General features: G+C 36.1%; 1 protein-coding gene across 1 annotated transcript; it reads right to left on the bottom strand.

Moving 5' to 3' along the window:
* Positions 1-4,777: 4,777 nt before the first annotated feature.
* On the bottom strand, positions 4,778-15,911 carry rab22a (RAB22A, member RAS oncogene family). The gene is made up of 7 exons (XM_039692973.2): positions 15,605-15,911; positions 14,882-14,961; positions 13,794-13,875; positions 9,254-9,325; positions 8,697-8,803; positions 6,673-6,782; positions 4,778-5,215 (listed from the first exon to the last, which is right to left on the bottom strand). The coding sequence occupies exons 1-7, from the start codon at positions 15,638-15,640 to the stop codon at positions 5,115-5,117; spliced, it is 588 nt and encodes a 195-aa protein (XP_039548907.2). The 5' UTR covers positions 15,641-15,911; the 3' UTR covers positions 4,778-5,114.
* Between the last annotated feature and the right edge of the window lie 224 nt (positions 15,912-16,135).

Below are 16,135 nucleotides of genomic sequence, written 5' to 3'. Positions count from 1 at the left end.
CTGATGTGAGGAGAAGGGTGTAGTAGAATGAGGGAGGGGTGAGCTGTCTTTATGGGTCATCTGTCATGAACCATGTTATGAAAATGTTACGGTAACTTTGTAGTTACAATGGCCACTGAAGAAAATGCTAGCATTTTTATTGTTAAAAAGTTTTAATTATGTTGTAATATTTTAGGCCTATATATATATATATATTTAAAAACAATACCCTAATATCTTGTATTTCATACATTTTTGTTATGTAATTATAATTATTTTATATTCAAAGAGCCTCCGAATGTTTGTAGGCTACCTAAAACAATTGCACAAATATAAATACTTTTTATAATTAAAAAGATTTCATCATATTTATAATATTATATTAAAATATTTATTTAATAAATATCCTAATTTATAAAAATATATATAATTCATATATTCAATTTAATGACCCTTATATTTAAGAGGCGTAGGATATTTGTACACAAAAATAATAAATGGCACTGCAAAACAATAAAAAAGGTAATTGTTCGTGTTTTTTATGAACCACCGAATTTTGTATTTGGGCTGTGTATATTTAAGGATTTTTTAAAAATGGTTAATCGTAATGTAAAAAAATAAATCTGTTCTTTGAAAGCAATAGTAATCCAACTGAATATCTAAGAATGAACATGAATTACTTTATCCTCCGCAAAGACTCTAGATCCGTCGTACTTGCATCTGGTTGAATAGGGGAGTTAATTTATGCCCAGTTTGGCAGTTTTGAATACAAGCTCTTGGAGGGCCGTTTTACTTTCCTCAGCACAATTAAAATATCAGCAGGGACCCCCTGCCAAAGGAGACACATACCACAAGTGTCATATGTGTATATATAGCCCATAGGCCAGTGCAGGAGAAATTAGCACTGCTGCGAACACATTGTCAATCCCCCTAAACTTATTCCGAACTAAAACTAAGAATTAGGAGTAACTACAAACCAAACAAACCCAATGTGTATGTTGATTAAGAATCAAAATCAAAATGGATTTTGTATCATTTTATTAGTAATAAAGAGCCAACCATTTCCCTTTTGCACATTCACAAATGAACAAATAAATGTTATTTTCAAGCATTCTTTGCATGACAAAACAATAAAAGAGACAAGGTAAAACTATTAATGATTAGGTTAAATTACTTTTGTAAATACTGAATTACAATGGTAAGTGGTAAAGTAACATTGCCTATATCAATTCATTTACAGATTTCATCCAATGTGTGGTATATACAAGGACGCAAAGTACATAATAAGAATTTCACAACTTTCTTAGGGCCAGCCCAAGACTGTTGGCTCTGTTCTTCCACCTAAACACCACTGTAAACCACACCGGACGGCGTATTATCCAGTCCGAGTGACTCGAGCATGTAGTTGCATTCAAAGGCATTAATGCAAAGCCTGTGCTCCCCAGCAAGAGGACAAGCAATTCAGAAAGTCCTTTCCAATTGGCCAGGAATTCAAGAACTTCGAGAGGACTAAATTAGACATTTGGTCTCACTGTGAATCACAGGCTTTGTACAAAGACAAACAAACAGCTGCTCTACAACATTTAGAGCTAGCAATGCATTTCCATACACTGTAAAGGCCCTTTAGTGAGTTTAATAGCATGTGACATTAGTAGAGCTGTTTCCTTCTTCAATTAGTTTGACATGAGATAAAGAAAATAAAAGAATAAATGCTTAGGACTGTCATTTAAACTAGAATGAAAGACACACAGGAATTTTGAAAAAGTGCAGTTTTTCCCCCCAAGTATTGTTCCAAATATAGCCTTAAATTTAACAAGCAGTCTTCTAAAGGAAAATATTGTTGTGCTAAAATTCATGGATTAACTACAAGTCTATAAATCTCTCTGCTATTATTACTGACAGCACATATTTTGGAGGGGAAAAGTATTATTATTGCACTTGTGAATTCCTGAAAACATTGGCAGCACTGCATATAGAATCACAGGATAAAGGACGGGAATATCCATTCTGATCCACTCAACACATTCTATGTCTCCAATATGCCAATATAGTGTCAAAAGCACATGTAATATACATGATTTTTTTTTAAAGTACCATCAAAAGCCAACTTACTAATTTCTAAAAACAACAGAGATGGTGTAACGTATAAGTGTACATTTAGATGAATCACATTTTAAGTACATAAAACTTTGTCATTGTGGGTATTCAGTTGATAAATCATAACATATTTATTCCATATTCTCAAATGCAACATTGTAACAGATAATCTTAAAGGAGTAGTTCACTTTTAAACAAACTTTTGCTGATAATTTACTCACCCCCATGTCATCCAAGATATCCATGTCATTCTTTCTTCAGTCGAAAAGAAATGAAGGTTTTTGATGAAAACATTCCAGCATTTTTCTCCATATAATGGACTTCAATGGGAACCAAACGGTTCAAGGTCCAAAAGACAGTTTCAGTGCAAACTGTTCAAAGGGCTTTAAACGATTTCAGACGATGAATAAGGGTCTTATCAAGCGAAACGATCGCTCAGTTAAAAAAACAAAGTTTAATTTTATAAGCTCAAATGGTCAGCTTGCTCTGTTCTGTGATACGCGTTCGTGACTCTCCTGTTTGAAGTCGTTTATCAAAATGAACAAATCTTTTCCCCGAGTCAACTCGTTCATTTCATTCATTGAATGAACCAAATGACACGAAAAAAGATTCGTTCATTTTGATGAGCGAGTTCGATCAGGAGAGTCACGAACGCGCATCACAGTACAGAGCAAGGCGAACATTTGAGCTTATAAAACTTAAACTTGTTTTTTATGAGCGATCATTTCGCTTGATAAGACCCTTATTCATCGTCTGGAATCGTTTAAAGCCCTTTGAACGGTTTGCAGTTTGCACTGAAACTGTCTTTTGGACCTTGAACCGTTTGGTTACCAGTAAAGTCCATTATATGGAGAAAAATGCTGGAATGTTTTCATCAAAAACCTTCATTTCTTTTCGACTGAAGAAAGAATGACATGGATATCTTGGATGACATGGGGGTGAGTAAATTATCAGCAAAAGTTTTTTTAAAAGTGAACCACTCCTTTAAATTTTGGCTGAATAAACTTAAATTCTACACGTGTAGAAAAAGAGCCACTCAACCACGTTGTGTTATAACACTCTTGAACGAATAGTGTGTGCATGTATACAAATCTTTTAAAGGTAAGTTTCTCAGATTGTCAAAAAATTAGACTTAAATGAAACTGACGCCTGAGCTCTTGAGAAAATATTTAGGCTAAAAAAATGAGTGACAGCAAAGAAGAGTTATTTCATTTGGGGTCAATTCATGTGGTATAGTTACTTCCCTTCCCTTTGCTTTATTTATATATTATTATTTTTTTTAATTTTTTTTTTTTTTGAAGATGAAGAGTTTAGACATCTTGCTCTTTCGTATCTGGAAACAAGACTAGTTTCCAGATACGCTTCTTTTTTTTATCCCTGTCCAGATAGTAAAAGCATGTTGGATGTGTACAGGCCAAAAGTTATTCAGTGAAGGAATGAGAAAGATGAAAAATGTTTACGAGACAATTAGGGCATTTGGCAAGAACTCTCAAAATCTCTCAATCCAGTAAAAAAGGAAAAGTCATGAAAAAGAACAGCAAGGGAGCTGAAGAGACCACTGCCAACTAACACAAATAGTTAAAATGCAATTTCAGAAACTATTTGGACATACTGCACATACTGGACAAAAGCCTAAAGCGCACCGTATACAAGATTCCAGCATTTGGCTCCATCCCACTAACATTACAGTTCTGATATGGAAAACATGCGAACAGTTGGAATAGTTATCAAATCTAACACTTTGAAACTGCTATTCTAAAAGACTGGCCAACTTTCTCTCAAAGCGTGAGGGTTGAGCTTCACTAATGCCTTGATTATGCACTGCAAGCAGTAACAACGGTCAGACACTGTAAAACATAAGTCTATTCCAACTGCTTATTAGTCCAAGAACAGGCTGGATAGCTAGAAATCTGGCAACAGAGGATGTGGCAAATTGGAGCAAAAAACGTGTTACTATTGTAATCTCGACTTGCAAATGGATGAAATATGCAGATGGTTATGTTGAACTCATGCATCAACATCACTGACCACTGATCTGCTACTACTGGATCGTTACTATGTCACAAAAAGTGTACGGGACTAAAAAATTGCAAAGATTTGGCACATTCTTCATATATAACTTCATAAACTCATCTCAAAATTGCCAAGGCTTATTATCATTGAACCATAAAATCCCAGAGTTATCTTTATCTGTATTCAATCTGTATTATCTCTATCTGTACTCAATGTTATTTTTTCCAATTGAAAATATAGGAAAGACAGCTATATCCTATGCAACAGGAATACAACACTAATATTTCTATAGTAGTAAATATTAAATATGGGTTTGAGTCAATCTCATGTCACATTTTACCCCCAAAATCACGAGAAAAATTATGAGGTCTATTTTTAGGAGCATTAAAAAAAATAGTCCTAAGAACAGACTTTAAATTGACTTGCAAAATAGAATTTCAGGTTTTCTTTTTCATTTGATTTGAGTGAAATGTGACCGGGATATGTTTATGACAGGTTTCATGAGATTCGCCCATTTGTATATTTTTTTTTATTTTTATCATATATATCAAAGATGTGCAAAAATAGTGAGGCAAGAAAGCTGTGTTGCTTGCATTTGGAGAGCTGAGACTTTTCAAAATGTACAGACGGACAGACAGTAGCTTTACTTGAAAACTTCAGAGTTTGGCAGAGGTTTTTGCATGAATGAACGAGAGAGAGAGAGAGAGAGAGTGTGAGAGAGAAAGAAAGAGAGAGACAGTATCTGATCTGTTAAGCAGGTGTTTTCTTTGCTGTCTGATTTTGGGCGGTGATCTAGAACAGAAATGGATCCCCAAGGACATTTGAACGGGGGCTGAAGAGCGTCTTTTTCAAAGAAGTGACCATTGCATCGGGATTCAGACAAATCTCATTTAACAGATTTGGCTCCAAAAGGAAGTTACGTAACTTCCCCAGTAACATCACATTCTTCATTTGCTATTCTCCTTGTTTACTAATAGAAAGAAACTGAGGCTGGAGAGGATCTGGCCAAACTGTTTACGACTGCGTCAGCAGCAAGTACGTTCCCTGGTCGACTCTGATGGTTGACGACGAAGTTTGAAGCCCTTGACCGCAGACCCATCTGCATCTATAACTGGGATCCTTTGACCTATAAAGGAAATGAAATAAAAATTAAAAGGAGCATAATGACATTACCTTTTGTTTCAATCGGAATGAATTCATTCTGATTGATAAATCTGATCTTACACTCTAAAAAATGCTGGGTTGTTTTAACCCAACGTTGGGTCAAATATGGACTAACCCAGCCGTTGGGTTAAATTTTTACATTACATTTTTAACCCAGCATTTCGGGTTTGTCCATATTTGACCCAAAATTGGGTTAAAACAACCCAGCATTTTTTAGAGTGTAGTGTTTACGTGAACGCTAAATAAAGTGATCGTGTTAATGTGCGCGTTGATATGTCACAAGCTTTAAATTGGAATGGATTTTTTGACATGCTCACACTGCACAAATATAGTTTCCCGCTGTTTGGGCATACTAACAATTCTTCTATATTGCATCTTTTCTTTGTTTTAAAGAGGAGACCTAGTATTTATGTATTTCAGGTCCTAATTAGGGGAAGCGAGCACATGAACTGTTGTGCCGTGTTGCTCAAGCAGTAAAAAAACGCCCCTTTCCCCGCCCAAAACAAGAGAAAATCCAACTCTTCCCACCTTACATATACCTAAACCTACCTATCTCCGCCCACTGATCCCTAACCCCACCCCTAATCCTACCCATCTCCACCCCTTAGATCTGGATCCAACTCCGTCCCCTGGATCTCGTGTCTACTGCGAAACAAGGCATCTGTGGATGAGAGTCTGAAACAAGGACTGGTGGGAAGTTGTCCTGCTCCACTTCAAAGATGATGAGTGGAAGGAGAAGTTTAGAATGACACTTTATTCAACAACAACAGCTCATTCCGTGCATCATACGTCATTACGCCATTTCTACATCACTGACCATGCGCAGTACTTTCCAGTTTCAGGTTTCAATCCGATCAAGTGCCATCTTAATCGCATTACAAAATGTTCAAACCACCACATTTTGATTTGGATTTGGCCAGGCTATTCTGACGTGGTTACCTGTGACTTTTTTATTCTGACTGTGCTACTAGTCCGATTAAAATCGGATTGTTGGGGTCCATGTAAATGCAGCAATTGACAATAACAATATGCAAAATGATTAGACATTTCAGTGTCTGTACTAAAGTCACAAGCATGGTGTCACGCCTGCTCCTTGATGGGGCAACTGCCAAGATCCACGGTAAAAGATCTGTATCCACTGTAACCCATCCACTGCCCTGGGTCCAAATGGCGAGAACAAGTATCCACAGAAGCACTATTCTCACCACCATCAGGATCAATTATAGATCATGCATTCATTATCATTTTAATAATAAATAATGTTGCAATAAACAGAATTTATTAAAACTAAACCTGCCTGTGATCAAGCTCAATCTAGAGAAGATGTTTGGGGCTCTGAATGAGTGCTTCTAGATTGTTTGTTAAATTGGCCTTGTTAATGGCAATGCACCAATGATGACTAGTTAATAGTATACTCACTTATTTGAATGAAGACTTCATTGATGTTAATGGCATTTTTGGCACTGGTTTCAACAAATATGGCATGAATGGAGTCAGCATAGTCCTTGGCATCTTTCTCTGAAACCTCTCTGGAAAGCAAAAGCACAAAGCAACAGAAAAGGGTGAAATAAGAGAGTGGAGTAAGCAGTAGCAGTTTTACAACTAATAACACACTAACAAGTAATCACTTTATTAAATGAAGAATTCAGATATTTTCAAAACCCTCAAAAAGTGTGGCATGCCATTGCTATTATTATTGATATTTGAGACTAGAAGGATTTAAAAAGACACCGTGGTTGAGTGAGAGATTATCTGAGTGGGGTGAACCTTGTAAAACTCATGTATTTATGTTTTTGTGATGGTGGTGTAGAACTAGCACAGGGCAGCATGTTAGAGGTAAACTTTTGTGTGCTGGTTCTCTGTGCACCTGTCACCTGATCACAGGTACTGATCAGATTGCACCCGTGCTACACATATCAGGCCGGTCACACTGACAATGGATCAATTTTCCATTGACGCTTTGCTCTCTTAGATTAACCGCCAAGACAGTGATGTTTTCTTTAAACATTTCGATCAACTAGACTTTTGTTGGTCACTGGCAAACAAGTCATTGGCACCATGCTAAGGTGTTGTTCGTGGTTGCTAAGGGGTTGTGGGTGGTTGCTAGGGTGTTCGGTCTGGTTGCAAACTAGCCCTATAATAGATATATGTGGTGAGAGACCATATCACCCCAGTTTTGAGCACTTTAAAATGGCTACCAATACCAATCGACCACAGAGTATATTTAAAAAATAAATAAATAAATATTTTTTGTATGTAAATCAATGCATGGTATGGCTCCGCTGTATTTAGCAAATCTGATTAAGAAATATGAATCAAAGCGGTCTTTAAGGTCAGCTAACCAGCTGGTTTTGACGACTTCCACAACTAAACGGAGAAGCGGAGATCGAGCTTTTGTACCGATTGCCCCAAAACTCTGGAATGACCTACCCATTTCTATTAGATTAGAACCTATATTAACTGTCTTTAAACAAAAGCTAAAGGAATATCTTCTAGATTTAGCATTAAACGAGGTATAGTAGCTGTTCTTGTGGGCTTTCTAGTTGAGCTGTTCATTTTATTGTATTTTAACTGTGGCGTAAGTGTTTTTTGTCTCCATTCTTGTCCAGCACTTTGTTCAACGACCAGTTGTGTAAAAGTGCCTAATAAATAACATAAATGAAATGAATGAATGAAAGTGAAAGACTATTTTTACCCGCTTTCTCCACCAAGTGAAAAAGCGCACATCTAATCAAATATCTAACCTCAAGTATGAGTAAAATCACGGCTTTTAGTTTATTGCTTTAATTAATATAATTTGAAATACTGTTAAGATCTACAAATAGGGGTAATGTTATGAGTTAGTACATTTCCATGATGACAGTGTTTAGAGCAATTGATTTTTTCTTTTAAATTTGGAGCAAACCTCTTAAACTTCAAGCAAAGTATCTATAAAGAAACAATGACGGCTGTGGATCACAGAGAACAGCACCACTTGTGCTAGAAACAGAAATATGAGCCAGACAGAACAATTGCAAGAATTTTCCCTGATATTTATTGCCTGAATGGCTTGCGGTGCGAACGCTATTCCTCAGATTCAATGTCTCGGTCTTTATGGTTTCGAGAAGTAAAATACAACCACAATGACAGCTCACTAACACTGCCAACAAAAGCAATGGTGAACCAAGACATATCATTGGACCTGTGGGAAGAGTGAAGCAATTTAAAGTGGAAAGATAAATTACAGACCGCTGAAGAGTGGATTTCTTTTTCATCACAAGTTATGCTTATGGTAACGGTACGTGTGCGAGCTTGTTTTCAATGAGTCGAGACAAGTTGACAGCAAATATGTGGGTCTTTTCCCGACGTCAAATTGAGTTGACAGCCATTGCGGGTGCATCCCTTCAAGCTGAATAGAGATGACAGGATGTGAAGTCTTTTGTGGCAAGGACGCTGGAATTCACCTGGCATCAGAGAGATCACATTTGTTGCCAGCGATAGCCACCACTATGTTGGGTGGTCCGTGCTGGCGAAGCTCCTTCACCCAGTTCTTCAACGTCTGGAATGATTCCTAAGTGAGAGATGAAGAGATCTTCAAGGCAAGCAATGACAAGCAAACTTTTATGCCATCTACTGTCCCTCATGTTTGCTCGAAAACCTGTGTGGTCACATTTATTCAGTTGAAAACAAAAGGAGTCACCTAGCAGACCGTCTTCCATTCATTGAACATGAATGCAAGCACACAAAAGTAGTCTATAGGCACTAAATTTCAAGTCTTCTAAAGCCATACGATAAGCTTTGCGTGAGGAACAGGCTGACGTTCAACCCGCTACTCACTGAAAGTCTTACCACAGCCCATGACTCCTTTAATGTGCCATGGAAAAAAATAATCTCCCGTAGTTCGAGTGACATGAAGTCGAGTAGATGATGACAGAACTTTCATTTTTTGGGTCAACTATGCCTTTAATAGCTTTACCAGCAGAAAGATTTGTGTAGTAATAATAAAGAAATGTTTCATTACCTCTTTAGTGATGTCATACACAATGATAGCTGCAGCAGAGCCCCTGTAGTACATGGGAGCCAGGGCACGAAACTAAGAGCGAAACGGATAACATGCAGATGTCAGAGAAAAATAATGGCCGAAACTTTAAAAAAAGGGAAAAACACCAAGACCCAACATCCCTTGTAAGGGGCTGAGTGGCCAATCTCAACCTGCATATGCTTATTTTCAGAGCTTTAAAAGAATTTGTACGCTTTGGCGGAGGTCTCCTTCGAGTTTCAGGCTGAATTAAGAGGATGGCTCAAACACACACACACAAAAACACATGTTATTCCAACTTGTTCCTTTCAAACTGAACAAACAGGCAGCGGTTAGGGAAACCCATGGTGAAAAACCCTAGAAGTAAGCCACCGTTAAAACCTAAAGGAGAATTGTGTTTCAGACGGACATGCCTAAGGAGTTTGAGTAGAGGAACTGCAAGGAAAGGCATATCAACACATGTGGGAGCCATCAGGGGAAAGATGAGCGCAACGTGTCAGAAGTTGTTAGCGTTTAATCATTGTAAAATAGCATAGTTGGTTTGTTTGACCCCGGTCATCAAAAATAGACTGATTAATAAAAACAAGCTGGATCCAGAATGCCATTCCACTGAAGAAAAAAAAAAGACCTAAAAGAGCAGAAAGATGCGTTATAAAATGAATGATTAAGAGAAAGGGTAGAGAGGGAAGACATGATGAGAAACCTTGGCAGGTTTGTTTTTTTATACACTTTCTAAAGTTTAGGTGTGAGCTAGCTTGTGAAATAATCTTCAAATCAAATATGAAGAGTTCAGATGCAAAAGCCTCTAAATGCCATTTGAAATTTGAAAAATGATCATTTTTTATCAAGCTTGTATATTTAAGTTCAGTAATTTCACCTAAATGGCAATGAAGATTACCTATTAATTGTCATTTAAGTGAAATTACTGAACTTAAATATACAAGCTTGATAAAAATTGTCATTTTAGAAGAAAATTTCAAATGGCATTTAGAGGCTTTTGCATCTGAACTCTTTATATACAGTTTAGAAATGAAAGAGTTTTTAGGCAAATTTACAGTTGGTTATGAGCTGCAAATTGGTGCACATTAACATGTTTGTGCTCATTAACAGCATTAGCTACAGTTTACCATCAATAAAAGTGAATATTTACATTTCATAAAATGAAAATAATATACAGAGGCCCCAAAACCACTTGGACCCTAAAGCTTGAGTGCTCCATTGGTTTTGCTGATGAGATCAATTATTTAACAATTATTTATAACTATACTCTACAAATTCATACTAAGTTTATTATTTAATTCATCAAAATGCTGAATACAAATTGGATTTTAGTTAAAGGAGTAGTTCACTTTCCAAAAAAACTTTTGCTGATAGTTTACTCACCACATTCGTGACTCTACTGTTCGAACTCGTTCATCAAAATGAACGAATCTTTTTCGGAATCATTTGGTTAATTCAACGAACAAAACAAACGAATTGACTCTGAAAAAGATTCGTTTACTTTAATGAACGGGTTCGAACAGGAGAGTCAAAAACAGAGCAAGGCGGGCATTTGAGCTTATAAAACTTAAACTTTGTTATTTATTTATTAAATGACCGATCGTTTCACCTGATAAGACCCTTATTCGCCGTCTGGAATCGTTTAAAGCCACTTCAACAGTTTGTAGTTTGCACTGAAACTCTCATTTGGACCTTGAACCGTTTGGTTCCTATTGAAGTCCATTATACGGAGAAAAATGCTGGAACGTTTTCATCAAAAACCTTAATTTCTTTTCGACTGAAGAAAGAAAGACATGGATATCTTGGATGACATGGGGGTGAGTAAATTATTAGCAAAAGTTTTTTCCTTTAAGACAACAGGTCAGAGCAATGCTCAATCCATCTTTTTTTGCCAATAAAATTAGTAAATCAAGTTTGACTGACACGGTTTCTCACATTTATAGCTGTTTTTGGCTAAGTTTGCTGCACAAGGAAGAGAAAAAGCTTCAGTATAGCTTTGGACTAAAATTGCAGGATGTCTCCTTAGACATATCCCAGGATTCCAGACTGTGTGGTCCCTTTCCAACTCTCCCACTGGATTTTCTCTCATCCAACTTCCTCCAGTCACTCACTACCTCTTTCAAATGTGTCTTGCCGTTAAGTCGACTATTCAACTTTAAAGACCTTGTGAAATCACTTTACTAGCTATAATATGGAGCTTCTTTTTGCACATTTTAAATTCAACTGGTCGATAACATTCTTTAATGATGCTTATTCTTATTCTTGATCAAAAATACAATCCTTTTAATGCGTTTTAAAATCTAGTTTATTCCTGTGATGCAAAGCTAAATTTTCAGCATCTTCAGTCACATGATCCTTCAGAAATCATTCTAATATCCTGATTTGGTGCTCAAGGAACATTTATTATAATTATTTATTTGAAATAAATATGTTGTAATAATGTAAAAGTCTTTACGATAACTTATAATCAATGTAATGCCACTCTAAAACTATCAAAAGTAGTACAAAACAAGCCATGTTTCTATAATGCTGTTCTAAAAAGCAATGTGCCGGATAATTATCTAATCAAGAGCTTGACAGCCAGTGAAAAGCCTGATCACAGCTCCCGACGGAGTACAGGAAACTGTGGACAGAACGGTCTTCTCTTCACAACATCACAATAGAGCTTGAAGTTAGAAAAGAAAGAAGAAAGAGGGCGGAAGGAAGAGAGACAGAGTCTGGCTTCACTTGTTATTCTCAAACTCTTATCTCTGACAAGGCCTAACATTTCATCCCATCAGGCTCTGGAGCATCCTGAACAAAGAAAACTTGACCTCCTTAACCACTCATAGGCCACGATGATGAACTTGCACCATCTTCACCAGTGGGAATACATCAACATCAAAGCACTAAACAGGTCCAGATGAGGGTAAAGAGGCTCAATAAGTCAGACTTTCCCATATGCTCAGACCTTCATATGCAATGGGAGCCAAATATCTAAGACAGGTTTGATTTTTGTTATAAATTACAATATCAGCAAAACAATACGAGTGAAGATTGGAAATACGTGGCCTTGTCTATATTTTGAACAAAAAACTGAACGTGACAAACCCTACAAATTTGTTACATTTAAGAAAGTAGTGCAGAATATATAGCACAAATCTCAGTAAATAACCTTGCATGACTCATTTAAAAACTCTTCTCCCATAAATTTTGCATCTGAAAGGGAAAATCGAAAAAAAATGCAAATGGACTAAGCTTAAAGGAGTAGTTCACTTTTAAAAAAACTTTTGCTGATTTACTCACCCCCATGTCATCCAAGATGTCCAAGTCATTCTTTCTTCAGTCGAAAAGAAATTAAAGTTTTTGATGAAAACATTCCAGGATTTTCTCCATATAATGGACTTTAATGGGAACCAAACGGTTCAAGGTCCAAAAGACAGTTTCAGTGCAAACTGTTCAAAGGGCTTTAAACGATTTCAGACGATGAATAAGGGCATTATCATGCAAAGCGATCGCTCATTTAAAAACAAAAAAAAACAAATGGTTGCCTTGCTCTGTTCTGTTTGTGACCCTCCTGTTCGAACTCGTTTATCAAAATGAATGAATCTTTTTTCGTGTCATTTGGTTCATTCAACAAACAAAATGAACGAGTTGACTCTGAGCTTATAAAACTTAAACTTTGTTATTTATTTATTAAATGAGTGATCGTTTCGCTTGATAAGACCCTTATTTATCGTCTGGAATCGTTTAAAGCCCTTTGAACAGTTTGCAGTTTGCACAGAAACTGTCTTTTGGACCTTGAACCATTTGGTTCCCATTGAAGTTCATTATATGGAGAAAAATCCTGGAATGTTTTCATCAAAAACCTTCATTTCTTTTCGACTGAAGAAAGAATGACGTGGATATCTTGGATGACATGGGGGTGAGTAAATTATCAGCAAGTTTTTTTAAAAGTGAACTACTCCTTTAACCATGCAAAATTAACCCTGTATAGGCCTTTTCAGTGCATTTTTTTCCACTGTGCGTATTTAGTAAATCCTGACAGTAGTTTTTTAACAGCAAAAGAGGGTTTGCACTGGCATAAGCTGTTAGTAAATCTGTCCTTTGCTGTGATACTATATTTTCTAACAGCTTGTGTGGGCCGCTTGGCATTCTACATTTAGCTTCACATAACATCACAGACAAACATGAGAGGAGATCATATTCCAAACACCCTCAAGACTGCCGTCAAATTGTGAGTGGTGATAAAACATATCAAAATATGAGATGTCATCCATAGACTTCAGCTGTCTCTCCTAACGTAGAACGTTTTGGGGGAGAAGACCGTATCTAGATATACGATGAAAACCAGTCCTTTTCGAATGACATTACTCTCTTTCCCAAATGTCAAATGTATGCCTGCATTGTAGTAAGAGAAGTGCATGCAATACTGCCCTCTGTCTGAACTATAAAGACACTGCAAAAACAGAAAGTGAAACAGCTTGTTTGTCACCCAAGTGTGTGTGTGTGTGTGTTTAGTGATGATTGTTGCTGTGTTTACCCTTTCTTGTCCTGCTGTGTCCCATATCAGGAATTTGTGAAGCTCACTTTGGTACTGCACAGTCTTTGTCATAAATGATGCCCTGAAAGTAAAATGCACAGATCAATAATAATTTTAAGCATACACATAGCCTAAAGAAGCTTTTATAATAATAACATTTAAATGATGTATGTCATAAAAACATGAAATTCAATCAATATCACATTATAACATACATTTCATATTGAAGAACAAGTTAAGTAAAAATACAATGAATATGCATTATGGTGCAAATTTAACAAAAAAATTGCTCCTCTCTAGAGTTATATTTACCATACCATACTTACCATAATGAGGTTTTGAACACTGAATGGCTTTCTGAGATAAATGTAACATTACATTGTATTTTTTATCCCAGGCCTATTTTTTGTCTATGGAAACTGTGTGTTTTGGATTCACAGTAGTTGAATTTTAGCTGCATAATTTCCAGCTATTATTTAAAATAGAAAACTTAAGTTTAGGAACTTTAGGCAACCTTTTAGCAATACTACCTTAGTTTGTGAAATGAGTGGCCTGACTGGGACAGCACAAAAATCTTTATTGTTGAGCCCTGAAATGTGTGTCAATTGAATTTAGACTTATGTAACTGAATTAAATGGGGTCACATGTTAAATCTTTAACACACTGTGATGCAACATGCATTATACAATCAATGGTGAATATTAAATCACTTAAAGGAAAGATAATCTCATCTGTATTAAGTTCCGACTTCTCAGCACCAACAGGGAAGTCCGAGATGCTGCTTAACAGATATTGTTTTCTTATTTAAGAGATTGAATTATTATTGTAACATTGTTAAAGCAAATAATCCATGAAGTTTTTTTTTATACAATGCTTTCTGACTCTAATCCAGAGGACATTTCAACACAGTAAGTATCAATTTGTTTTGCCTGAAACATCTTCTATTTCAGGGCATGTCACGGCTTGCTGTGTTTTGCTATGTGCAAATCCTTCAAAACTTTTTTAGCAGGTTTTTTTTATTTTATTTTACAGAGCATCACAATCAGCTTGAAGGACCTCCCAGTAAGCATGTTTTGCAGTAAGCTTACCCAATTGTGGGATTAATGTTGGGATCAAAACTATCCTCCACAAACCTCCACACGATACTTGATTTTCCAACTCCTGTATCCTAGGACACAAGATAAAAATCACATATATAAATCAAACACAAACACACACATATACATTATATATACACATAATTCACTTTTGATGCAGTTTTCCATAATACAAGATACAATTAAAAATATATATATTTGTTTTTTGTCAAATGTTCTGATAATATTACATGGTTTGAATAAACTAAAACAATTATTATAATTAGAAAAATAAAACTTTTATTTGAAGTGTAGAATGCCACACTTCCAGATTCTGCTTGACGTCATGTTAACTACCCGTTTACAAATCACATGACTAAAAAGACACATTTATTGTCAATATATGAGTAAATAGGTAACAGTGCAAACATTTTCAAATGAAGTAAATACACCCTATATGCATCTACTGAACAGATTTTTTTTAACTCTCTCTAGACTTTATCATCCACTTCTGAATGGTTGGTTAAATACGTCATCATCCCACCAACGTTACTGTAATCCCCAAAGCTTGCACAATAGGTAAAACCACTGACAAACTTTATTGCAAGTTATAACATACAATAATAAAACAGTAATGATCGATCATCAAAAGAGAAACAAAAACAAAAAATATTGCACCAAAACTGCAATCTATAATAGCAACGTCGAGTCGTAAAAAGTGAATATAAATCTTACCCCAAGAAGGCATACTTTCAACTCTCTTAGCGACATGATGACCTCCAAACTAATGAAAACTTCCCAATCATTCCAAATAGTTTCATAAACCTGATAAGCAACTATTTCTATTTGACGTAACAAAAAAACACAGTCAGTCTCTATCTATACACTAGTGTCGGATATCCACTGATTTGTGACGGTATAAGAAGGCGACGTGGAATACTGACATAACGCGTAAAGCTTCTTTTAATGTGAGGACTGAGATGGTATATTAATGATCGATTAGTTGCGATATTAGCTGCTCGCTGATCGCCATCTTGAACTCCAGTTCGAGTCTAGTTCGAGTCCAGAGACGAGTCTAGTTGTGGGAAGTAATTCCCGCGAATCGGTTCTTTCGAACGGTTGGTTTCATTGAACCGTTCATAAACTGTTTTTCCAACGTAATTACGTCATAGCGTGGAAAACACAAATGTTGCACACTTAAATAAAGACAATAATAAAAATAAAAAAATAAAATAAAGCTTTAAATAAAGCCCTATTGGCCATATA

Source organism: Pimephales promelas, chromosome 8, assembly GCF_988280905.1.
Source record: "Pimephales promelas chromosome 8, fPimPro1.hap1.1, whole genome shotgun sequence".
Taxonomy (NCBI): domain Eukaryota; kingdom Metazoa; phylum Chordata; class Actinopteri; order Cypriniformes; family Leuciscidae; genus Pimephales; species Pimephales promelas.
The sequence above is the reverse complement of the archived record's forward strand: the minus strand, read 5'-3'. Positions and strand labels throughout refer to the sequence as shown.

Excerpts from the sequence above, each read along its gene's own strand:
- rab22a (XM_039692973.2), bottom strand. The coding sequence starts at position 15,640 with ATGTCGCTAAGAGAGTTGAAAGTATGCCTTCTTGGG. Across the intron at positions 6,783-8,696 it reads TGTGATCTCTCTGATGCCAG|AGAGGTTTCAGAGAAAGATG; the intron begins GTGAATTCCAGC and ends TTTGCTTTCCAG. Across the intron at positions 5,216-6,672 it reads TGAAGTCTTCATTCAAATAA|GTCAAAGGATCCCAGTTATA; the intron begins GTGAGTATACTA and ends TTTCCTTTATAG.